General features: G+C 42.9%; 1 protein-coding gene across 1 annotated transcript; it reads right to left on the minus strand.

The window, feature by feature from the left end:
• Window positions 1-4,041: 4,041 nt before the first annotated feature.
• tti1 (TELO2 interacting protein 1) lies at window positions 4,042-25,090 on the minus strand. The gene is made up of 13 exons (XM_070909726.1): window positions 24,365-25,090; window positions 23,513-23,850; window positions 23,150-23,435; window positions 20,171-20,348; window positions 19,630-19,922; window positions 17,784-18,200; window positions 16,482-16,641; window positions 15,951-16,118; window positions 15,632-15,783; window positions 14,672-14,812; window positions 13,806-14,010; window positions 6,561-6,648; window positions 4,042-4,252 (listed from the first exon to the last, which is right to left on the minus strand). Exons 1-13 carry the CDS (start codon window positions 25,088-25,090, stop codon window positions 4,042-4,044), a joined length of 3,363 nt encoding a protein of 1,120 aa, XP_070765827.1.
• Window positions 25,091-26,635: the final 1,545 nt, after the last annotated feature.

The raw sequence follows: 26,635 nt of genomic DNA on the forward strand, positions 1-26,635 counted from the left end.
ACTTGTCTTACTATTAACCCATGCTCTGTTCCACTCTTGTACTTTAGATACTGTAAATAATACAACCCTGCTTTCACGCTCACACTTCTCCCACTGCCTTACTCTCTCATTTGATACACCCTCAGAAAAAAAAAACAGTGTTATTATACGTTTTGTAGACGGGCCTACGCCTGGTGAAAGAAAATGTTGCTTTTATTCTGAGAGTGCACTGAATGAAACTCAGCCGTCAGTAATTATTTCCAGGAGTCTGATTCCTTAGCTTTTTACCTAGAGCGCTAGCTTCATGCATTGCATCTTTTTGTATTGAAATACTGGACACGAATACGGTGCAAAATGTGTATATAAACAAAGCACATCACGGGCTGTATCCCACCCCACCCACAGCGAATTTGCACCGCAACAGAAAATATGATTGATCCATTCATGGCTGTTCAGGCTGAAATAAATCAATCAAGTTGTTCCATGTGGACCCCACCTGTTTGGAAAGCCATGAAAAGATCAAAGTCGGACTCGGTGTGCCTCTGAAGCCACTCTGTGACTATAAACCAATAGACGACATGGGAATTTAGTTCCCTTATTCCGATGCTGTGGCCCAGTGCTCATCAATCATTTAAAAAGCCTCAATCCTCTCCACTACAAGCCTCTAATCCACTCTGTATATAAGACTGTATGATATGAAATAAAGTGAGTGCATGTTCGGTAATTTTCTTAAAAACTTTTGCAACCAACCATACACAAAGACAGTGTGTTAGTAAGATATTTTTTTGTTGTCATTTATTCGTTTGGTTCATATATATATATAAAAAAAAAAAAAGTCCATTCTGTTCTGAATTTTCTTTTTCTACTTTAGAAGTCCTGTTTTTTTTATTTAAAGCAGTTTTCCGTTGCTTTACTGCTCTCCAAAAGTGCTGTACAGACAGATGAATGACAAATTCCCTTCATAGCTGCTCAGAAAAGGGGTTTCCCCTAATGTATCTTAGTACTTAAGCAGTGTTTCTTAAACTACTGTACTATACGCGCAGGGCCACAAACAGTGTGAGTGTTACAGTGTTTTAATGAGCTTGAACGTGGGATTCCTTTCGCGCAGTTAGGGACTCGGTCTGAAAAGGTTTGAGAGGCCATTTCACTTCTGCCAATTGTGTAACTCGATGATAATCTCTTTGCTTAGATGCTTTGTGGGAAGCGCAGGACAATACTTCATGCTGAAGGGACAAAGTGAATGTGGGTAACATATTGGATAAAGCCTCGAGCAGTGAGGGCGAGAAGGACGAGGACAATGTTGTTAGCGAAACACTGAAATTGGCTGTCCATACTGCCTCAAAATATAATCTGTGTCTCAAGGCCATGAGGGGCTTTACTTCTGTGCTGTATTATCCACCAGAGCAACTACAGCTCTCTTGTTGGCAGTCTCTGTAGACTGGGGGGGGGGGGGGGGGGGATGCTTCGGTTCGAAGTCGGAGTGGGATTGTTTTTTTTTTTTCCAACAAGTAACTTTGATTTGATGTTTTGTAAAGAAGAGATCACTGTTAAAAAAAAAAAAAAAAAAAAAAAAAAAAAAAAAAGGAGGGAAAATGTACATTTCTTCTAGAATGTTCGGTCTCACACTAAGTGTATGGCTTTATCAAATGAAATAAATTGTATATGAAATAACATGTGAATCTATGGTCATTTTCTCGCCGATTTAGAGACGTGAAAAGGTGAAAGCTTACGATAAGCTTACGTGGACCCTCCTGTCAGCAGTCACCACACACTTATATCTGAAGGGTTGTGGTGGGTGTTCGGTTGTGTCTGTCCGTGTGCATTAAGGAGGGACGATATTAGGCAGTTGCCTGTGTGTAATAGGTGCTGCCAAAGCCCCCCCCCCCCACCCCCTCTCCCATTGCTGCTGATGACTAATGGTGCTATTGTCAGCACTGGCAGCAGGATAAATAGCAACAGCACGGGATGAGATAAAGAGGCGCTGTGCTGTGCTGCGCTCGCTAGCGTTAAGCCAGGGCAGCTAAGTACAAAACACGTGGCGATCTTGTTTCCCCACACTAGAAGGCTCATACATTCATTATGGAAAACAATGAGGGTGGGGAGGCTCCTGCTTCTGCCATCAGTGAGCTGGTGTGATAATGGAGGGGGGGTGGGGTGGGGTGGGGTGGGCTTCCTGTTTCCTTCATATAAACATCTCTACAGCCCTGTAGAGCCCCGAGTGATAACAGGTACAATGATAAATTGACCAGTACCGCTGTCAGGAGGCATTCAGTTGCCTCATAGTTACACAACCTGGTGCACCCTGTTCCCTTCTGCTGACAGCACATGTGGGTGGCAGGACGGCTCAAAGGTTGGCAAGGACATCCCCGAATGGGGCAGAGGTCCTCCATCTATGCATAGCTACACATGTCAGGTTGTTCTTAAAGGACGAGTCCGGTTTTATTCTATATTCTTCTTATTGTCAGCAAATTCCGTTAAACTTTCTGACTTGCCCACTGGCTCCTACTGAAGATGTAATACAGGTCACAACTATAGAATTACATTTTTCACAAACAAAATTAAATAAATAAATAAATAAATGATAATAAATAAAAACAACAAAAATAGCAAGATTGTGGACTTTTCAGCCCTGGATTTGGTTTGCTACTGAGTATTTAAGGCTGCATACACTGTGTTGTGTGGGATTGACTTAAAAAGCGGCCATGTTCATCATAATGTACCTGTTCAGCAGTGTGGCTCATTAATGGGTTTTTAATAGTTTTTGGAGAACAATGGAGCTCTATGGCGCGAAGTAATAAGTCTTGGCGTGACTTGGGATACAAGAATAATACTTGTTAGCAGAATAGATTCATTGTTGGTTTCGGCCTATTAATGGAATTAACGTTGACAAAGTGAAAAATACAGAATACTACCAGCAGATATCTGAGCCTGCACCATACATCTTTTCATCTTGGGGAAAAAAAGCCTACCTACACATTAGCTTCTTAATAAAAAATATTTTTTGCCATGTTTAATAATTTGATACTGTTCAATAAAATAAAAAAAAAAGACACTTTATTTGTAAGAAATCGGCTGAGCATCACTTTACATTATTTTGCTACTCGTGCTGATACAATACCTGAGTTTCTCTAAGGAGGCAAAAACAATATTTTTTGTGACCTTACTTTAAGGAATATCAACATGTTTCTCTACAAAACCCCTTTTTGTCATTTAACAAGCTCTTGCTCAATGTTTTCGAAACACGAAACACACATCAGCCGTGTAAGGACTGCGCATAAATCAAGCTGCCTAAAACTGGAAACATTTAAAGCTCACTTGCAGGCTCACTTTTATTCATTTTCACACTTGCAGTCTTCAGCCCCAACTGACACCGACTCAAGTGACATCACTTGAGACTTAGGACTAAGTACTTGAGACTAAATAAAAAGATGACCAATCTATAGTTGGTACCATTAACCTTTGAGCCTGAAGCGCTGAACCCCCCCCCCCCAAATACATAATGAGATTAACAGTTGGAGTATTTCGGTGATTATTCTGATCCTGAATGTTTCAGGGTCACGAAAATATTTTTTATCTGGGTCACCAACAGCACAATTACTCTGTATTAAAGTCCCATGTGTTCAGAACTTCTTGGAAACTACAGACTGAATAATTCAAAACAGCAAAGGTGGTCAGGAATATGGTATTTCTTGAGCCAGTGAAGAAATGACATGAAGAGGGATAGCATAGTATTTGCATACAGCATACGTCAGTGCCTTCACGTGAAATGAAAAACATCAGCACTGTCACTGCATGTCTCCTAATGTAGAAGAGACCTGGTCCTGGTTTCTACACTGCAGCAGGAGCGTGGACCGCAGTAGAGATGCTTCACTGACATCTCCCTTTGTGCCCTGCTGCTTATCAGAGCTGTGTACAGCACGAAGGTTATCACAGCCGTATCTGATGGCAGTTGTTTTTTTTTGGCACAATTGTCAAATTTTCTTTCAGTTTATTGACATAGTGGAGCCAGGGGTTCAACAAGCCGCCCGTTCGAGAGATGAGTCGATCGCTTCAATCACTAGTTCATTCGTTGACTGGCTGGCTGGCGGTCTCAAACTCTTCCCTCAGCAGTTTCAGCACGTTGTCCGAGTACTCGTCCCTCGGTCGACCCATTCCGCTCAGCTGTACGGGCTGGAGGTCGGGGTGGGGCGGGACGTAGGAGGCCGGGCAGTGCAGCTCGTTCAGAGTAAACCAGAAGGCATCCGGATCCACCTGGATTAAGTGTCGGAAAACGCTGTGGAAAGATATACGTGGGAAGAGGATTAGCTCTGGGCCGTATTTTGCATATAAGGTGCATATAATATCTACGGTATGAAAAGACACCTTCCTGTAATCCAACGTGACAGACTGAGCAGAACACAGCAGGTGCACCTGCTTTAGTGCTTCAGTCCTACAGTTTGACTGTAAGCTCGTAACTCGGCACCACCTTTTTCCTTCAGTTGTTTTATTACCTCCACCGAGTACTTTTACTTCGATCAGAACAAGTTATCTTATCTGACCACGTCAAAAATCAAAAGTGTTCATGTGTGCATGAGTGAACAGCCGGCTGTCATACAGAGCAGGGCAACATAATATAACAATTTAAATGCGGGGAGAACGGTGCACATTTTCACACAGTCTCTCTTGGAAGACATTCATAGCGTTGCACTTGGCGGTACAAGGGAAAAGTTAAAAAAAAAAAGAAAGACAACTAGAGAGAGAGTTGTTCTGGGTCCTCTCTCACCTCAGCACAGCTGGCCAATCACAGCTTGAAGTGGCTGTGAATGTCGGATCGGTTGGACACAGCCCTCCCTAATCCAACGTCTGACGTGCTTTTCCGAAGCTATTCGACCACCCGACAAGCAGTTCTAATGAAGCACGCTGACACCTTAAATGTACTTTAGTTAAGTGTATTTATAGTTGATTTGTAGGTGACAACAGGTCCATGTTTACCCACCAGTGCGCCATTTCTCAAAAGCGTCTCAAGGCTAAGGTGATCTTAAAACCCATCTTACGAGCCTTCTTAAGCTTAAGAAGTGTTTCCCGAAAGCATCGTAACTGAAGATGGTTATCACAGCAGATGACCTGAATATTCACCAAGCTTCCTCTACATTTAATATGACTGTTTAGCCTCGACAAATGCTGGTTTTCATCCTACTAAGAAAAGAATCTGACCACTAAATGTGAGATCCTCAGGTGAAGAGTTTTAATATGCACGTCAAACATCATATTATCAAACACCAAAGAAACTCAGCTGTATCTAGCTGATTAATCAATCAGTCAATCGGATTAAAGGACATCAATTGACAACAATGTTGATAATCATTTAATCCTTTTTCAAGCAAAAGTGCCACACATTCTGTCTTATGTGATGCTAAATTCAATAACGTGTGAGTGAACAGTGTGACCGAGGGGCCCCACGAGGGGCCCAGCGGGGACTGACATTTGGTTTCAGCCCGAATGGATTTTGCTGTGATGGACACGGTTATGAATGAACAGCATATTGACTCACGCAGCCTTGACAGATAAAGTCGAAGGTCAAGGGCCAAAGGTTACGGCTTGTGTCATTGATATCATGTGTCGTGAACTTTATTTATTCATTGATTTGATTTTTGACAGATTACGGCGTCTATCAGGAACTTCCTAATATCTTCTACCAGCTGTGTATACGTCATCTACATTCAATGGGCAAGTGGTGGTATTCAAATCCCTCACTTCAGTAAAAGTAAAAAAATAATAAAAAAAACTCAATTACGAGTAAAAGCCCTACATTTAAAGTTGTAATTAAACAGGTTCAGCTTATTTAATACACTACTCCATATGTGCATTGAAACAACGTTGTTATTGGTGGTTGTAATCATTTCTGCTCTGCAAGCTGGCCAAGAACACATCCCCATGAAAGGTGTGACTACACTATAAGAAACTAAGGACACAGTCCTTTTTAAAGTACAGCTGAAGCTTCAGCGGGTAATCACCTTTTTACAATGTTTTTTTTTTTTATTTTTTTTTTTTACCATCAGCTTTTGTAAGGAATCATTATAGCCTGATGACTCTTCTCATCTACATATGGAATGTGAGTATTTTACTTAGAAAGCCTGTTGTATTACCATGTTTATCATTTCATTGTTTTATTATTACCAATGTGGAGTTTCTGACGACAAGCAGCACTACGAGGCAGTGTTTTTAACCAGTGGATCCTTTGCTGTGTTTGCTTGGTGGCGCTAATGAATGAATGTAAACAACGCAAGCTTTAATTCAACATGTTTATTTGGCCTCGAGGACACGCACAACGTTTTCTTTCTTTTTTTTAGAAATGCTGACTTTTGTTCCGTTTCTCCGAAAGGCGCCTGTGACACGTAAGCAGCATTTGAGTGTCGCAACTACTTTACATACTGTTGGGCGATGTAATCTATAGCAACGCAACAGAATATGTTTGTTTTATATGTAACTATTAACTACAGCTGAAAGAAAAATGTACAATATTGGCATAAAATGGAAAGGCAAATTACCTCAAAGCTGTTCTCAAGTACTAAGTTGCTTTGCATCACTGGATAAGGGCTCACCTTAAGCCGGCCTCCTGCAGTCTGATGGGTTGTCTACAGCTCAGGTAGGGCAGGGAGGCCTCACAAACAGCATCCAGGTCTGCCTCACCTGAGAAAAACAAACACAAGACCTTTACTGCATTTCATCCTCCGTACTGTCTTTTTGAGCCCAACTGTAAAATATATATTAATTTTCCTTGTCAGAAACAAGCTTCTTTTTTTTTTTCTTCTTTTTTTTTTTTTTACATATTATCAATAAACAGATGAAGAATTTCAGCCGTGTGATTATTGTCACAACCAATGATGCATTTAGATCAAGCCCGGGATGCTCATAGCTCTTTGGAGCCCACAAAAATCAGAAGACAAATATAATCACCACAGGAATCAAACGGCAAACATCAATATCAAAATGCACTTGATCAGGAACTCAAGATGTAATCACAGTTGCCGGCATACGGCGTAGCTCGGTAAGATGGTAGATTGGAAAGGGAAGGAGGAGGCGGGATAAAAGAAGAAGAGGAGAAGATGAAAGAGGGCAAAAAAAAAAGATCTGGACTTTACCTTTTTTTTTTTTTTTTAACTCCTAATGAGCTAAGAGAAACTGCTGAGATGGCTGAGGAAAGATTTCACAGCGGGCTGTTTCCACATCCCTGGATTTCACACATCCACTCTTCCCCCTTTGAGGAAGGGATAAGTGTGGACAGCGCTACCTCTTTTCCCTCTGCCCTTCCCTTTATCTCTTTTTTTTCTTCACTTCCTGCTGTTTTATGTACACTGACCCACCTGCCTTCACTCTCCTTTCTCCTCTTCTTTAACTACCTTTCAAAGGCTCGCCAGCTCCTTCTCCCTCCGTCCACTCCACTCCTTTCCACTCTTTCATCTCCTCTTCCCATCTCTCTCTCTCTCTCTCTCTCTCTCTCCATCGTTCCCAGCAGACATTTAGTGATTCCCTAAGCTGCAAACTGGGCTGCCTTTCAAGCCTCATTTCAAAACATGTCTCTCTCCCTCTCTGCTTACTCTATTTGCCAATTCAACCCACACTCGGCTTGAACCAGGCCTGCTCGCTGTGTGTCAAGAATAAAAGCAGCAGTGCACATTTCAGAGTTAAATGGGATTATTTAGCAACCGCTTTTATCCCTTTTCTTCCTCCCTTTCTGTTGCTGCACTCATAGCCTGTAGTCTTTTGTGGAATCAAGGTGCCTGGAGAGAGGCAGAGAAGTGAGAAATACTAGAGAGGAGAGGGCCAGGTGCTGTTAAATCTTGTGGTAAATGAATAACAGGGTGGAATTGGAGCTGAGGCTGGAACTGAGGCTGAAACGTATTCTTTGCTTCAGTCAATCTGTGTTTCTGTCATTCTCTCTCTGTGACTGAGGCTTGGTAATTGGCTTGCTGCAGGCGTCCCAGAGGTAAGCTGTAGTCAAATCGGTATTCACATGAGTACGGCTGCAGCCGCCGGCTGCTTCACTCCTGCTCTTTCACATTCTTTCCATCTCCGACTCCAAATCACCCTTGCTCTGATATGAAGGAGGACAGCATCAAGCGCCAGTGAGACAAATCGAGCACAAGGATCTTAAAAGGATGGACTAGACTCTTTCCTTTAATGTGACAGAAAAAGACACATTCCAGCCATATGAGAGTTGTGTATAAAACATTTGAAGAGAAGAAGCAATGTTGCTGCTGTTGCCTTTTTGTAGTCTCCAGTGGTCACGCAATAGGAGGCTGCTTTTCCACTATTTAAAGCTGTACTGTACTGGGCAACCTCTTATGTACGACACACCAGGTCTATTTGCCAAAATCACCAAAAGCACTTTCTATTTTGGCTCTAGTTAAATCCTGGTGTCATGTATAGACGCAGACAGGAAAGCATGTAGAAAGATAGATGAGAAATTGTTTCCTACACAGACAAACAGAGAGTGAGCAGCCTGTACAGACAAAGCCGGACTCACAAATGTTGCATCTGTATCCTCCCCTCTTTGTGCAAGTGTTCTGTGTGCAGTTTACTGAGCAGAAATTGTGGGTACTAAAGTCCTTGAATTTCAAAAAGCTACGTTTTCTACCAGCTCTGCACAGGCATTAAACCGAGATAGGAACCCTGCCCACGCCTGAGCCTTGAAGACTGAGCCTGATTTTTAGACCTGAACCCAAGCGACTTTATATTTTAGTTATTCTTCTTTCCAAATCAAACAACCAATCTGGGAAAAACCCATAATGCACTCAGTGGCCACTGCATTAGGTACACCTGCACCCGCCCATTAATGCAGATATCTAATCAGCCAATCGCGTGGCAGCAACTCAGTGCGTGACAGCATGCGGACACGGTCAAGAGGTTCAGTTGTTGTTCAGGTCAAACATCAGAATGGGGGAGAAATTACAATCAAAGTGACTCTTGACCTTGGAATGATTGTTGGTGCCAGACGGGGTGGTTTGAGTATCTCTGAAACTGCTGAGCTCCTGGGATTCTCAGGCATAACAGTCTGTAGAGTTTACAGAGGATGGTTCAAGGAACAAAAAACATCTTGTGAGCAGCAGTTCTGTTCGGCAAAGACACCTTGTTAATGAGAGAGGTCAGAGGAGAATAGCCAGACAGGCTCAAGCTGACAGGAAGGCGATGGTAACTCAAATAATCCCCGGGTTACAGCAACGCTGTGCAAAAGAGCATCACTGAACACACATGTCGAACGCTGAAAGTGGGTGGTTCCACCTCTTTCTGCTAACAACAGGAAACTGAGGCTATTATTCAGTGAAATAATTCAGCCATGATATGTCTATATTCCGATTTTGTTTGAAATACTGTTAATATCACAGTGCCCTGCACCCAGTAAGGCATATCAAAGCTAATTGTGAGCTGAATGTATCATTACATCCCCTAATGGTGTAACTGTGGCGGCATAGTTAGGTTTATTTTTTTCTCTCTCTCTCTCTCTCGTGGAACCTGGGAGAAAAACATCTGATGGTAAAAAGTAAAGAAAGGCAGGAATTTATCAACACTGACGCCGAGAGCTGCTGCCTTCATCGGGCTGACAGAGACGACAACTTCAACATCAAATGCAGGTGGGTTTGTTAGAAGTGTACTTCTTTGTAAATTCTTTCTTTGTAATGAACCCAATCTGGGCTGTGTAACAAATATATCCTTGTGGAAAACACTACTTTTTTTTTTTACATTACAACAGAAAGCATGAGGTGAGTAAGAATGGATTATAATCATGGTCACCGCGAAGAAAACGTCGAGCTGCCTCCCAATGGCGAGGCGTGGCGTGGATGAGACTCGTCTTGAGATGCTGAAGGCTCTGGATATTGTTGGGCTGTCTTGGCTGACACGCCTCTTCAATGTCACAGAGAGGCCGCGGAAAATCGCCTGCGGTAAGGCAGAGCGGGACCGGAGGGCGTGCTTTAACTATCGGGGTATCACACTACTCAGCCTCCCTGGGAAAGGAGGCTCCTACTGATTGTTGAACTTCAGATCCAGGAGGAGCAATGCGGATTCCATCCTGGTCGCGGAACAACAGACCAGCTCTTTACCCTTGCAGGGTCACGGGAGTTTGCCCCTCCAGTCTACACGTATTTCGTGGATTTGTTTGTGTGAGTATAATGGATAGGATCTGGGGTGTCCGGATTGGGGACCTCAGAATTGCCTCTCGGCTCTTTGCAGATGATGTGGTTCTGTTGGCTTCTTCAGACCGTGACCTTCAGCATGCACTGGGATGGCGTGAAGTCAAATGTGAAGCGTCGAGATGAGAATCAGCACCTCCAAGTCATGAAGGCCATGGACTCTCTGCCAGAAAACGGTGGACTGCTCCCTTCCAGTTTGGGTGTGTTCAAGTATCTCGGGCTCTTGTTCGTGAGTGAAGGTAAAAAGCTAAATGCTAATGCTAGTGCCGCCTTATTGGAGCTTCTTCGTCAAAAGCAGCTGCAGTCGAAAAGGTTGTTGAGAGCTTAATTTGCGTGTTGGAAAACTAAAAGAGCGGCAAAAAGAAGCTCCATATAGCTGAGTGGGATCATCACTATAAGTGACACATTTCTCATTATGTATGTCATTTGATCCACTGCTAATGTAAAAACATTCACATGTTTTGTTGAATGCTTTGAACTTGTAGATTAAGTCTTATATTGCAATATCTGTTCTAAGTCTTGCATGTTATGAACGCAGCTTTCGAGGTAGGCGTGCGTGCTTAGTTTAAGTTAAATCGCTGTTCAAACGTTCTTTATTTGTTTTAAATTTGTACCGGCACCAAAGAGGGATGCGCCACTTGATCCGACTGCATCTGAAGTCACGTTTTCTCTGTTACTGGAGATGGGTACAGACGGCTTCTCTGCTGGCGCACTTGATGGCTTTTCTCACCTTTCCTTTGCACCTCACTTAGAGGGCTCAAAAAGCAAAAGCACCGACACTGACTGAAGAGCGCTGTGTGGTTGGAGTGCAAAAGCTTACTGCCGCCAATTCTGCCTGCCTAGGTGAGCATTTACTCCAGAGCCCTCTGCCACCAATACCAGTGCGTAACACCAAATACCACCTCTTCTTCACCGCTGCTGGGTCGTAGCCTTGTTAAACTAGCCCTGTTCACATCCACTATGAACCCGAAGCACGCTCCCTTAACTGCACTGAAGCAGACACTGACTTTCTACATAGAGCACAAGAACAATCCACCATCACTAACAGGACTGCTATTTCTATAAACAGGTCTCTTTTGTTATACCGAATGTAAGCTGTGTTTGCTGTATAAGAATAAGGTTCAATGTTGCTTCACCAAAAAATACCCCTCTGTGTTTAATCAGATTTTCACCGCATCTTTCCTGCTGCAGGAAGGCCGATTACTGCAGTTCACAGTAAACAAGGTCCTCTTGTGATGACAGTTCAGAATATCTTTCACGTAACAGATAGAACATAGACAGAACATACACCCAGGAGCTGCTGTTTGCATTTTCTTCCCATCCATGCCCTTCATTTGGAATTCCCCCACTGCTGCAGTCCTGCCGCTACCAACCAACCCCGTTGGTCTAGGGAGTGCAGCTACTGCTACCTCCGTGACACATGGCGTCACCAGTCGCTAACTTTTCATCTGTGAGCGATGAGCTTCAACGGGAGGGGTGTAAACACGCCTGAGGTTCGGACGTTATCACCCAGTTCCACACCCCACTGTACAGGTGACCAGGCTGGAGATACGACGGCTCAAGATCAAATGCCAAGTCTTCGCGTCTAGTCTGCCCCCTAAAATCACAAAATCCGATGATCCGATTTTTGCCCAGATTTTTGTATTTTCTAAATCAGAATTACAGCCATGTTTTATACAAAAAAACAAACAAAAATAATGAGCCCTGTGAATCAGGGCTGTGTTAAACCTCTACGTAGTGATTTATCGCTGCTACAACCTCACCAACCAGCTCTTGCAAGACCCACTGTCCTTGGGAAGTAGAAGTGATTATGATTACCACTTAACGAATGAAAAGCCCGTTTTCACCATAATCCCTTCGCTGATTGCAAGCACCACTTCTTACTGTAGGTGAGGAGCATGTTATTTCCGTTACCTGGTTTGAAAAACCACTCCAACCTGCACACACAAAGACGCCAAAACAGAGGTGAAAAGAAGTCTCACACTGCATTAAGAGGCTCTTAGTTCCACTCTTGACTATTCAGCAGTGTTGGAATATTGGAGCAATCTGAACCCAGTATGCCTGCAACAGGGACATCTCTGCTTAATGAACATAATGATGGATGAAAAAATTAGACAAGCAGCTCATAATTACATCATTGGTAACACACTGGCGCCGATCCCCCAGGCTACTTTGGATGAACATTTTCAGTTATGATACTGAAGCGATGCCAAACACAAAATACACAACTCTAAAAAAAAACAAAAAAAACATCACATTTCCAAGCTAATCAATTAAATGTCCTCCTTTCCCGTAGCTTCTTGATTTGCTGATTGCTGTGCAGATTTAACAGCGTTTCTTGCTTAATTGTGGTGAAATGGAGCTTGAGGGAGAACAGTTGCTGGCAGCAGTTATTCTGAGTGCAACTAAGGATTCAGAAAGCATTCTGTTGGCTCAGTCGGCTATCTTAAGTCTATTACGTCTGTATGTTTAACGTCATCTTTCAAATACGTTGAATTTAACAGCGCAAAGGCCTCATTAGTCATGAAATTCCATTGAGTGTTGTGCGATTTTAAGAATGTGCACATGGCGTGTATGGTTTGCTGCACACTGTAATGCATTGGATGTGCTGGGACGGAGGCTGCGCTATGGCCAAGGGAAGGTAAATAAAGCAATACTGACTTCAAGATGCAACACTGGACCATGTCTTCAGGCCTTCATAATAAAACAGAGCAGGAGCATTGAGATACACGAACTCCTGCTATGGTACAATTGGTCTGGTTTTCTCTGTTATACAAAACTGCCACCTGGTGGTAAAAAAATAAAAAAAAGTCACTGTGTTTGCAGAGGGCAATCTGAAGGATGTCTGAATGCCTCAATTCTGTTATAAACTCTGTGCGCGTGTTTGTGTCGGCATCTTTGACGGAGTCTTGGAAATGAGGAGGTCCTATTGGTTGGATGTATAAAAGCTTTAACCTCCGCCCCTTTTCAAAATAAAGTCAGCAAAACCAAGGCTACATTTTAAAAGACTAACCCGTAGAAAACAGAAAAGAAATGTGTGAACAACTATTTGGGGCTTTAGGGGGAGTTATTCAATTCAATTCAATTCAATTCAATTTAATTTATATAGCGCCAAATCACAACAAAGTCAAAGTCTTTGGCCAGAGTTGGGCTAATTGTTTCCCCTTGACCCAGTTTTATGCTAAGCTTGGCTAACCATATCCTGATTGCAGCTCCCTACTTAATGCACAAACACAAAATCAGCATCGATCTTGTCATCTCACTCTCAGACAGAAAGCAAATATGTACATATAATTCCTTCAACAGCGATATTTTGAAATACTGCTGCCATTAGGAGTTTTTGCATGAGCCGTGTAAATGACTGGCTGTCTGCCTGTTTCTTGTTGAACGCTTGACTTTGAGCACAACCTTACTCTGGTTATTCATCAGAGCTCTCATTATACAACACACTTAGGTAAATATTACATTGGTACAAAGGCAATCTATCCTCAATATGTTCTTGCTTAAGCGGCCATAATGTTGCACCAATCTTCATTAAGAAACCTGCCATATTAGGGCTAGGATTAACCATGATCAATGTTCACAAGAGTTATTTGTCCACCTTTTACCTCGTGTGATCATTGTGTTTTTTTGTGTTATGTGCTCCTATTCTCTTACCCAGGTCCAGCCTCTGGCACAGTGAGCCCAGCCCCTGCAGTACAACCAGCTGCAGTTTGTAGGCCAGGGTGTGTGTATAGACGGGTCCGGCCTTGGCGCTGATAGGAGCTTGCCGTGCCAGCGAGGAGCTCAGCTTGGGCAGGACCTCTTTCGAAACCCTCCTCCTCAGGAAGTCACCGCATGTTTCTCCCAGCGTACAAAGCATCTGGCAGAGAGACTCAGCATGTAATGTATGTACACAGCAAGTTGTCAAAATGTAATAAAATGTCCCTGTAGTGTGTCCTTCATTAACAATCCAACAAATTACACTGCATTATCCCCTGGAGGAACGACAGTTAACAAAAACTCGATATAGCCAAAAGCTGCCGTGTTGCTGATGGCCATAGCTCACTAGTGCTGGGCAACTAAATGACCATTTACAAACTGGTTGTGTCTGATTTTGCAGATTCGTCAGGGAAAATATGATAAAAGATGTAAAAATAGTCCAACTGAAGACGAGCCATTTTCATCAGCTGCAATGGTTTGAAGGGCCAGCTCTGGGAAGACAATCAATTTAATGATTTTTCTGTGTTGTTCGTTTAAAATGTGTTTTAAAAAAGTGTTTCACAGAATTATTGCTATCTCATAATAAACTGACACGATTCTTGTGCCTAAAACCACAGACACACATTTCGATATTTCATGCTTGCAAAACAATTCAATTTGATCAGATCTGTTCAGTTGCTGCACACAATGACATGCAGTGAATTGATCCTGATAACGTAATACAACATTACATTACTATATAAACAGTTATTTAAAGAACATTTTGTGTACTTTTTCATTTTTAAAGATTTCCAGGGAAAGGCTCGACTTGTTTTACGTACCCTGAAGGCTCTGAGGACTGCTAAAGGGTCATCAGCTGTGAGTCTCTGAAGGAGGGCGGGCCAGCAGCGATGGGCCATAGGCAGCAATTCATTTTCCCTCTCACTCAGTACACACACACATAGCTCCAGAATGTCCAACACCTTTGGACAAAGACATGCAGTACACCCATTAATATACATCTTATAGTGTAACAACAACACATACATGTACACAGGTGGCTTTTTGGCTTAAATATCTCAGTCGCTATTTGGATGGATGATGGTGAACACGGTTCACGCATTGTCATTGTGAGCATGTTTGCGTGACGATGTGAGCATTTAAGTCGAAGCGCTGCCGTCCCAAAGCACAACCTCACAGAGCTGCTAGCATGACTGTAGACTCTTCTCTTGTGTAATGTCAATTTGTTAGAATCAGAATCAGAATCAGAATCAGAAATACTTTATTGATCCCCGGGGGGAGATTGTACAGTACCGGTGGCCCCAGTTTTTAAAACTAGAAAGCACACAGAAAACCTATGAACCTATTCGATAACAATAATTGATTGTTATCCTGGGGGTCTATAGCTCAGAGTTAGCCTGGGGTGGCTAACTTGTTGGAATTAAAAATGAGTCAGTTTGACAATAGACCTGGAATGTCTTTGTGTTCAGGGATGACATGGAGCTGTGCTAGCTAACTAGTGTGTGTGTGTGTGTGTGTGTGTGTGTGTGTGTGTGTGTGTGTGTGTGTGTGAATATATACAGTCTATTCTCTATTGGATCTTTATGATGGTATCATGTGCTCAGAGATTTGTCACACCAATACAAAGCCATCACAGTGCAGAGACAAAACTAAAACCTTCCGACAGTATCTACGCATTTAAAAAGGGGGCTCCTGTACAGCGGTGAACAATCCTCACTAGGGTTTTTATCGTCAAAACCCAACGCTCCCCCTTCACCCTACGTCAAAACCACAGGCAGTACCTTGAGTCGGAGCCTGAGACTGGGGTTGGACAGCAGATGAATGCAGCGCTCCATCACGTCTTTAGCGATGCAGAGGTGGGAGGGAAGCTCTGCTTTCACATCGGGACCACCGATATCTTCAACATCCTCACACTCGGTGGGAGGAGGGACTTCTGGAGAGGCAGTGATGGTCAGACAGATGATGTATGATTGATAGACGGCTCTTACATTTCATACTTTATTGTTGTTCATATTGTATTTTCTATCACCGTTATCCTCCAATATGACCTCTACAACTAGGTGAGACTTTTGTCCTCGTACAGACACCGTACTGTATTACCGAGGTCCTCAGTGTTGTCCTCCTCTATTCCAATGCCCTCTGCCAGCTCTTTCTGTTTGCGGTGATCCAGCAGGAATTGGCGGATGTTGAAGACTTCCTTGTGAGTGGAGGTCTGCTTGGGCCTGGGAGACTCACTGGTCCTACCACAACTGGAGGGAAACCACCTCGCTAGTGGAAAAACAACGAAACCAGGTTAGGCTAGTGACGCAGCGAGGTGTGCGTTAATACGCGAGATCTTTTTCTTTATTTTGTTTCCAACATTGCCAAAAATGAGCGACTAGTCTGTATTTCCACTAAATAATTCTATTATCAATCTATTCTTTAAAACGTCATGGGATACTAAAACCCCCTACCAAAACCCATGATTCATCCTTAAATGTTTTGAATAGAACTGAACTAAAAACTGAGGCAAAAGTGTGGTAGAGAGTGGGACGGTACGGTACGATATGGTATGAGTACGGTAGCGTCCCTGATCCTTTTCCACCCTCACCATATGTAATAAATGAGCTGACATCACTTCTGAAATCTCACCCAGTGCCGTCATCAGCGCGTGCAGCACACAGCAGAAAAGAGCAGCTGTGTTGTCGTAGCTGAGATCCAGAGCCATCAGCACGTCCTGAACGATGTCTCCAACCAGAGGCAGCAGGCTGCAGTCAGAGTGAGTCAACATCACTGTCAGCACCCGCGGAGCCTGGCCAACAAGACGGGAATACGATGAAATACATGTTCGTGACTTGGAATGACTTCATATCCTCCGCAAGACCAAAGATTAAAGAATATGTTATTAAAACGTGCGCAGTCAATCAACTCTTCATTTTCCTGACAACAGATGTATTTTGAATGTATTCGTATGGGTAAATCTACTTGGGAATAAACCTGAAGAATTCTGATTCTGAATCAGTCTGACAGCAGCCAATCACATTGCGCTAACTGGAGGGAAAGGTGCTTTGGCACACCGGTGGACAGACAACAGATGATACCTCAGATTATTACATTCAGATGTAAAAACTCTGACGTGGTCCACAAAAAAATGGACAGCAACATGCAAAACGTTTTGTTTAGAAATGACAAACGATTGTATACGTGTCATAGGAACGACGTACCATATGATAAGACACACATTTGTCTTTTAATGTAATAAAGTATTTTTCAAATGACCATACTAACCGTTACTGTGTTTGGGGAAATGTAAATGTCTTTACATTTGGCGAAGGGTGCATGATGACAAGTTTAAGACTTGAACAAGACTTGGGACTTGTTGGTCTCGACTTGGGACTTGACTCCTTGACACCTTTCAGTCAAAACGTGAGACTTCCGAAATAATGTCCGACCTCTGAGTACCCCATGAATGCGGGTATGATTTCACTGTATAAACTGCTACTGCCATTAGGTTCACCACCTCTGATAGTTGATCAAGGACATTAACAAAGAGAAATGCCATCACTGACAAACTTAAGGATTTTTTCTGTTTTGTAAACCTGGTCAGACATTACAAGCAAACGAGCTTGGGCTCTGAGAACTTATGATGCAATTCTTCACTATTTTCTGACTAAATTGATAATGAAAATAATTGTTAGTGGCTGCCCAGTTCATTGGTGCAAACTTATCTGCTCATGAAATCACTTATTCAAGCAATTTCTTGTTATATTTCTCCTTTAAATACTCATCATTTCTTACTACCTCAAGTAACTGAACAACTCTCCCTGCACAGAACGCTTTCTTAAATTCTCCAAAATGATGTCTCTGGTTCCTTCGTTCTTATTATTCTCCGTTTTTAGTGCTACGGTGCATTACTGAGCATTCTAACAACATGCCAAACTGCGTCAAGGTTACCTGTGGATGCTGACTGAGCCTCTGCAGGTTAAGTGATATGTCACTGAGCAGGTAGTCTGAGTTTTCGCTGATCAGCTCCTTCAGGGAGGGGTAGCCGCAAGCCTTACTGATGTCCCACATGGAGCCCAGAGCTGCCTGGCTGACCAGCAGTGTCTCCTCCCCGGCTTTCTCCAGCACGGGGTACAGTGACGTCATCAGCAAGGGACGAAAGTCACGCCCAAGGGCCTGGGCGAAGCAGGCGATGCCCTCAAGTTGGATACAAAGCTGCCAGATGTTGCTGTTGAGCTGGTGGATTGTGGAGGCGGACGACGACGGAGACGGGGAGGCAAATGTGGAAGGGATCACTTGGAGAGAGTTTGCATTAGTGTTGCTGACGTTGCTGTTGGATATGGAGAGGAGTCTGGATGGGCTGAGCAGCTACAGAGAGACAAAATACAAGTGTCATTATCATGCATCATACAGTTTTACAGTTGTTTTGTACACTGCGTTTTATCTAATAGACATAAAAGGTCAATATAAAGAAGACAAGTTTAAACCTGAATTTACAGATGGAACACTTTGTTTTTATGAGGAGAAAAACAACAAAGTTGAGTACAAGACAAGAGGAGAAGGAACCCGAAATCCTGTACACTGTGGGTCACGTTTGCTCAGAATGTTTCAGCGGGTAGACCCTCATCAAGCAGGACTAATTTCAATGAATGTTTCCTTGTGAAGGTCGGCCGACTGAAACCCAGATTTATGTCAACGCTTTTACGACAAAATGGTCTTTGAGATCTGCCATTTTAGGATAAAGTTCAGTTTGGAAGATAAGGTTTCCCATTTCTTGTGTGATGCAGTTTGCTAGTTGCAAAGCGAGGGACTAAGTAGCAAGGAAAATATTTCTTCCAAGAATCTTTGTGGAGTTTTTCAGTAGCTCTGTGCAGTGATGTTTTTGAGAGTGGGTTTTAGATAGCTGACACCGACCTTCATTTGAAAAAGACACATGAGGTTCGAAATCAATACATTAAAAAAGTATTTTACACCAATTGGTGGTCAAGCCCCCCCCCCCCAACTCATAAAAGACCATTTGTATCAGCCATCAGTAACTAGCTGTTACCCTGCCGTATCAGTGCAGAGTAAAGACAGCAGCTGTGCTAACTGTTCCCAGAGCATATACAGCTGATTGTCCGTACAACCGTGTATTTATGTACGTAATTAATCTGACTTGAGGGAAGACCCCACAACAGCTCTACAGTGTTGTATATTTCTGTGCTTGGAGCCCTTTTCATTTGGTGGTGTGCCTCCTTGGGCACACAGTTCAGCTGACAATGAGAAACTGCAAGTTTATCTACAAACTTCTTCTTCTTTTTCAGGCCTCCGTTGGTTGGAGGCCCTGAGAGAATTTCTCTGCCTGTCAGCTTAAGCCTTGAAAGTTTAGAGCAGTTACTTGAAACCCTGGAGCAGTCTCCCCCCGCGCTCAGTCCGTTGAGGCTTACGAGCACACAGCGATCATTCCGAGGCCGTATCGCGAGTGAGTAAGTGTGGATATCTTTCCCAATAAAGCCTGGAGTGCTTTGTTTGGAGCGAAGCGAGCCGACCACCATCATATTTAAATGCAGGAAGAGTCGTGCAATATGGGCTGAGCAGGGGAGTCTGATATCACACACGACTAGAAAAATATTCACAGAATGCACAATGAGATGCAAAACGTGAACGTGAAATCAAATAGCCAAGTATCACTTAACGATGACGCAATATTCATAAGCACATAAGACAATCCACAGCCACATCAAAACAATGTTAAACTGTAACTAAAATCCTGATTCAGGACAAAATATCAAAGCTGCAGGGCTGAAACTATGCTCACCTGTTGGTCCTCCCAGTCTCTATCAGTCTCCTCGCTGATGGTAATCAAGTGCCAGTTCTTCAGACTGGTGTACTCCTCCATGACAGACACCACTGCCACTTTAAGGTCTTCCTGGGTGGCAGAATGTCCCCGAACTTGACTCCCCAAACCCTGACCCTCTGTTGCCACGGCCATGCCCGCGGAACCCCTGACGATCTCGTTTAGCACCATGGCCGCCTGCTTTCTGTACGCAGAAGACATCTGGTACAGATCCAGGAAGTGATCCGTCAGCAGGTAAATGTTGCCATAGTAACCTAAAGATAGGAAGAGGGAAAGTTAGCTACTTGTTATAGTTTTTGGGAGGAGGGCTGTCAAACAAAATGTCAAATGTAAACTTAAAGGCAGAAAATGAAGTCAGCTTTAATACATTATGTATTAGTATCCGCCTCCGCCAACTTTTAAATCAATTTGACACAGGCGTAAAGTAGTGTTACGCATGAAGAGGGATAAGAAATGTACTGTAGATCGTTCTGAGTTCATATCAAACAGCACTCGTACCTACCTAAAGTTCGACAGATCTCCCTGAGCGCAGAGAAGATCTTCTCATCTGTGAAGTAGAGAAAATGCTTCCTCTGCATGTGAGCAGCGTAGGCATCGTGAGAGCCTGAGCTTGTCTCTATGGCAGCAGCAGAACTCCTTTCCTCCACAATGCGAACGTCCATCACATCCAGCTCCAGCACCTGTGAAGGCACACAGAGGGGCGTTGTGTTTGGGGGGCAAGTTTGACCCCCACGTGAAACTTGCCCACAGTAAGTAAGAAAACTTTATAAAACAAACTTAACTCAGCTTGTCAACCATTAACATGCTTAAATACTGTACAATCGTAATCGTAATCTACTAATTCTATCATTGGCTTATGAACACTAAATTTTGTCTACACTTCATCATACGTCATTCAACATTATATTCAAACAGTTTAGTTGTATTGATGTATTTCTGGTGCAGGTTCAGTATGATATACTACATTCTGAGTTTATGCAACACGTCATATATAACATATACATACAAAAAAGTACTGTAAGTAACCTAAACCAGCATACAAGAAATAAAGGCCTGTAGTTTCACAGTGGTTTACTGGCAGTGATACCACAGTTGATATAAAGGGAAAAACATAATAAACTCTCTTAAGTAGCTACAACAGAACATACGATAAATGGAAATTATAACGTGGGTGAGGTATAAATGAAAAACTGATGACAGAAAAATATCATAATAATATTTGAAATTATTACAGTGACATTACAAGTGACGTACAAAAATCCAAGTACTGTATGTTTAGCTCACTGTAAAGTAGTAAACACTCACACTAAACACTGAAGGGAGGCCGTAGGGGCTGCAGCCGCCCCCAAGCTGGCCAGAGGGAAACATAGTGGAAATATAATTTTACCTTGTTGAATAATCTCTGACAAGTGTGCGCGCGTGTGTGTGTGTGTGTGTGTGTGTGTGTGTGTGTGTGTGTGTGTGTGTGTGTGTGTGTGTGTGCATTAATCTGTTGCGGTTCAAGTATGAAAGATATGGTAAATTTGAAGGCTAAACTGGTTAGAATATCTGGGTTTCTGCCCCAGTATCCTGACACAAAAATAGCATATTTCTTCAGTCAAAATATCCAAAGCCAACTGAACAAATAGGCTCTATGTAAAACTCAGCATCCAGTAGAAAGAGTGAGGTGATTCAGATGTTATGTGCACATCACCCGGCGCACTCATACAGACTTTACACCGGTTTTCACACCGCCTTGTGGATTTCATCCTGTAAATCCATTGTTTTCTTATTTAGTTGAAAGAGACTCTCCTCAGGCTGTATTTTGGTGTCTGCTAGAGAGCACTGAGGTTATTTCCTCGCCTCTGCCAGTTTGGTGTCTTGGTGAATCAGTGGGAGGAGAGGGTGTAGTGGAGCCACGCACTTCTCACAATCTTGGTGCCAAGAAGAGCAGGCCGAAAGCTTAGCGTACCTGTGTTCCATGATTTTGGCCACTTTATTTTGGTGAAAACACACCCATATTAACTTCTCTGAAATGACACAAACCCCTTTATTCATGTTTTTTTTTGTCTTTTTTTCCCCCACTTTTCTTGGTCACACTATAAAAAAAAGTTTTATTCTGATTATAGTTAAATTTTGTGCAACCAGCATCAGACTGTTGTAAAACTACCACAGAAACCTCTGTTTTGTGCACATTAAACGTGTGGCTTTGATTAATCACACACAGCTTCTACAAATTAGCAGACGAGTTGGAGACGGACATATTGAAAACAGTTCACGCGGCTCCATGACAAACTGTGGGTCACTTAACTTCTCGTTCCCAGACTGCGAGCAATGTTTGCATGAAGAAACAGCCAAATCGAACTGAATTAAACTAATAATTTCAGTAAAAAATGTAAAAAAACTAGACCACATATTAAATCCTTCTTGCATTTTATTTATGGCACTGCGGTGGTATTGAACTGCAGCTGCATGGCTGTATGTTTAAATGTTAAATGTTTTCTTTTCAGCTTTTTGCAGGTCTATATATCCTCTACCATATGGATAATACTGTTCCTCCTGTTGGGATATTATTTCCACACAAGTTTCAGATTTAACTATAGAAAATGTACTACATCCGTCAGTAGCTTATTCTAAACATGCAGCCCATAGTTCTTTTTATGTGTCAGTGTTGTTAGCGTTTCCCAACAACATGCAGCTTTACATTTTTTTTACACATCTCCTGCTGCCTTCATGAAAAATATTTGGCATAATCGATAAAAAGAATGTACCTTTAGGCTTTTTACTTTTATGCACACTGCATTGGAATTAGTTAATAACCCACTTAATGAAATGTGCAGTGGACACACATTGCCTTATTTTCAGATAACGGATTGTTTCCTCTCAGTATTACGGCGAAACTTTGGCTACATTAAAGGTTCCATATGTCCACACGTAACAATATGCAATAATTTACATAACGTCACTTAAAAACCCTCCCCAACTTTCTCGGTTGCCTATAACAGCATGTGGACTGATTTCTATGTACAGGACTCGGGACGGTTTTCCAAAGGCTCGCTCCCGAGTGCTTGGTCTCTCTTCAGCTCCACATTCAGCTCAGTCCGCTGCCGTCACCAAAAGGCCGGCACCCACCAAAACACAGAGCCCAACACAAAGTTCATGTAACTTGCTTGCTAAAGCGGACGAATTGCTAGCTACGCTAACGTCCGGTGTCATTAAAAACAACAACTCCATGCAGGACCTTTAAACTGTGATGGAGTTTAAGATGTCAGCTGAGATGACTGGTACAGGGACTACCCACAAACCTCTGGAAAACTCAAAGATTTACAAATAAAAACCCATTTAAATGTAAAACCACTAGATCTTTAACTTCCACTTATTACTGTATAAAAAATGACTTCATTTGAACAACAATCATGAAGCTATGTTTTACCCTGATTCCCATTCGAACAAATAAAAAAGAATATGAAGTAAAATCGGACAAAATGGCAGCTAACATTACCTGCATCAGTGCTTTTGAAATCCTCTCAAGATGCGCAGCCGAGTTTAGCACCACAGAGACCAGCGGTCCCAGGACTTTCAAATAACCCAGAAACACGTTGAGGACAAACAGCTTCTTCTGGTCATCAGAGGTCCTCATCAGTCTGGGCAGGGAGGTGGCCAGGGAGTGGAGATTCTCTGAAAGCACGTCAGTGAAGGTCTGAGCACTGCTGCTGCTTTTACTGGTATCACTGGTGCTGCCGCGGCTCTGATTCCTCTGTGACACCTCTCTGAGAGTGACTTCACACCTATAGGAGAGAGGCTTCATTAAACATCTTGAAATCAAGTAGTCTGGGAATTTCATCTACTTCCAATCAAATCAAACCTCTTTCTGACTCTGGGCTCCTCGTCATTGACTGCTCCCACCAGCGCTTCCAGTAGCAGTCCCACGCACTCTCCCAGTGACTGGCTACACCTGGCCAGCAGGTGGTCATCCAGCTCCACCATCTCCAGTCTAACCGTCCAGTGCTGGTGAGCCGAGGTGCAGGAGATGATCTTCTTCAGGAGCACAAACAGTCTCTCTGCTGTGCACTTCACCCAGTCTTGTGTCCGATGGACCACCAGCTGTCCGATTCTCCCCAGGTCCGGTGAGGGAGTCCTCCCTGTCCCACTGGCTTGAAGCTGAGCGTCTTCCATGACAAGCCCCACAGTCCTGGACCAAACCTGAGTGAAAAGAGATGTGTGGCATAAACAAATCATTGCACTACATTTGTACGAGGATATAATGACTTTATTTTACTTTGGTCCGAACAGGGGTAGACATGTTTTCTACCAAGTTTTGGTGGCATGGAGGAGTCGAAATGAGTCTATGTACAGATCTCTATATATGCTACATACAAATCTGTATACTGTCTGTAAATCTGACAAGGCATGATGGACTTTTTTCTACGTCTGCATTTTTCAGTGCCCTGGCGGTTAAAATTCAGGCAGCTTTCAATTGGTCAAAAACATTAAAAGTTAATGAGAAAACACACAAAGGTTTCAGTCAACTGATACAAGGGAACATTCTGTGAATATATGCAGAATTACATTATGTGATGATCCTTGTAGACATCGCAAATTAGGCTACACGATGAATGTAACTTGTAACAAGTTATACAGCAGTTAATACATTTAAGCACGACTGTACTGACTGCATCATTCCACCAAGAAATACAAATGAACACAGATATGGTACCTTGATGGCCCTGACTGTGACTGCATGGCCTTGTCTCAGATCTCCTGTGATGATCCTGGCTACAGCAACAGTTATCCCAGGTAAGAATGAAGCCACGGTGCCGCCAATAGTGCATCTCTCCTCTGAGGATGGGACTACGTGCTCCTGAGTGCAATCACACTGCAGAGTCAAAGCCTGGATGCACTTCAACGCTGCTGCCTGTACACCTCGAGATTTCTCCTTCTCTCCTAAAGCCAGCAGCAGCGATATGGCAGCTCCCAGTCCGGGCAGCATAACAGGCTCAAAGAGTTTGAAGACTATATCACCGTATGCAGCATGAAGCAGTGCGTCCAGGCACCTCAGCACAGCTGATTTCAGCTCCTCCGACGTGTCTGCGGGTGTCCCAGGATCGGTTGGAGAGCACAGGCAGAGGCAAAGCTCTGAAAGAAGGTCATGGAGGGTCTGCCAGCTCTGGACACAAGTGTTCTCCAGTACGTAGCTCATGGCCTCAGCCACAGCCTGCACCAGTTTGTCCTTCTTGTACCCGGGGATTTTAAGGACGAAGCGCAGAGGGAAGAGGACGTACTCTTGGAGCTGCTGCAACGTGGCATCGTTGACTTCTTTCAGCTGGGCGCTCAGCGTCTCCACGTTAGTCACGGTGGGCTCTCGGGTGAGCAGGACACAGGCTGGGCGCAGATAGGCAAACGCGATCTTCGGATCACTGATCTGAGCCATGGTTGGGGGCATGACAGCAGGGGTCACTTTAATGGGGGGGGGGTACAGAAAGAGAAATGGGAGAATAAGACAGAGAGAGCACATGACTTTTCAAGTAATGCAGGAAGAAACTGAAATTAACAAATTACTGGAGCTAAAATAATTCACCTTTTGTCTTTGTGATTAAATCTGCAATGCTCACTTTCTGAGGTGACATTTCAAACCCCTGCTTCCCCCTAAAGGTTAGCAAAGTTGACAGAGGGAGAATTTACTAAACTGTTAGCTTTTATTAGCTAGTTATTGGTGGTGATGGTGGTTGTGGACGGTCATGATGATGTTTTGCCTGAGACAGTCTGTTTGTTATGCCAACCAGCATTAGCTACTGTATATGAAATGCTGTTTTGAGGACTTATTATTCTAAACCAACCGGCCACCGTGACAAAGTTCAAACTTTATCTACGTTAAGAAACAGATACATGACGTGACACGACATTATGTCACTACAGTGACAGGAGCAACATCTGTAGCATCTTCGCAGTCTTTTAGTTAGCTGACAGCATCCAGCATGCTGCTGAAGCTGCACTACAGTACCGGCGTCAACAAACACGAAGCCTACCTTCACATTAGTGGTGTCAACTTGAGGCACTGTGCGGAGCAACGAGCCCACACAAGAGGTTTTATTCTAAATACAATAATTATTTTTATTAGTAGTGGCATAATATCACACACTGATGAAGTTGCTGAACTCTTGGTAAAGGCAACGTCATGATTCTGCGTCGGTGTCTCGCTTGTTTGACGTAGTTCAAAAATAAGACTTCCGGGTTGGTCGATTTATTTTCTTCAAAATAAAAGAAAGGGAAGATAAAGTGTAAACAAGTGTAAGGTAAAAGAAATAAAATAAGTTTTACTGTGAAAAGGGAAAACCTATCAAAAAAAAATGTATAACCAAGAATGCTTTCATCGTAGAAATGTGTGAATTTTGTCATTGAAGCATTATATAATTGAATTGGATGTCTGTGTTAGTGGTTGTTAAAATTGATGTATTATATGAAATAGTGATTTGTTTGTTCAAAAAAGAGTGAGTGATAGTCTCGTGAAAAAGAATGCTCTGGCATAACTTCAGACACGAGTTTAACACTAGCTAGCTGCATTTCTATTTTTGTACTAATAGTTATAGTTAGCAGTCAAAAACCATTCAATGACTAAAGTTGTTTTATTTAGCAAGAAAATACAATTCACAACGGAAGTCCCTCTTTCATTCACGTCTGCTAGCTTGACACTGAACCGGTTCATGTAGAAACTGTGCTGCTCCAGTATGTGAATTTAGCTTCGTTTCTTGACACAACATACCTTTTGATGGCTGTCACTTTTCCCGTCGGTGCAGTGGATGTCAGACAGCTAGCCTAATCACGAAGGTAATGCTAGTGCTATTATAATCCGTTGTAAATGTTAGCTTAAAGACGGCTAACATTTATTATAGCTAACACTAGCTCTTATAGCTGGGTTAGCGATTCATAGCTAGCGTTGGGTTAAATCTTTGGGCAAAGTTAATGGTAATGTTACCTAATCAAGACACGG

The sequence above is a fragment of the Enoplosus armatus genome, chromosome 8 (assembly GCF_043641665.1).
Source record: "Enoplosus armatus isolate fEnoArm2 chromosome 8, fEnoArm2.hap1, whole genome shotgun sequence".
NCBI lineage: Eukaryota > Metazoa > Chordata > Actinopteri > Centrarchiformes > Enoplosidae > Enoplosus > Enoplosus armatus.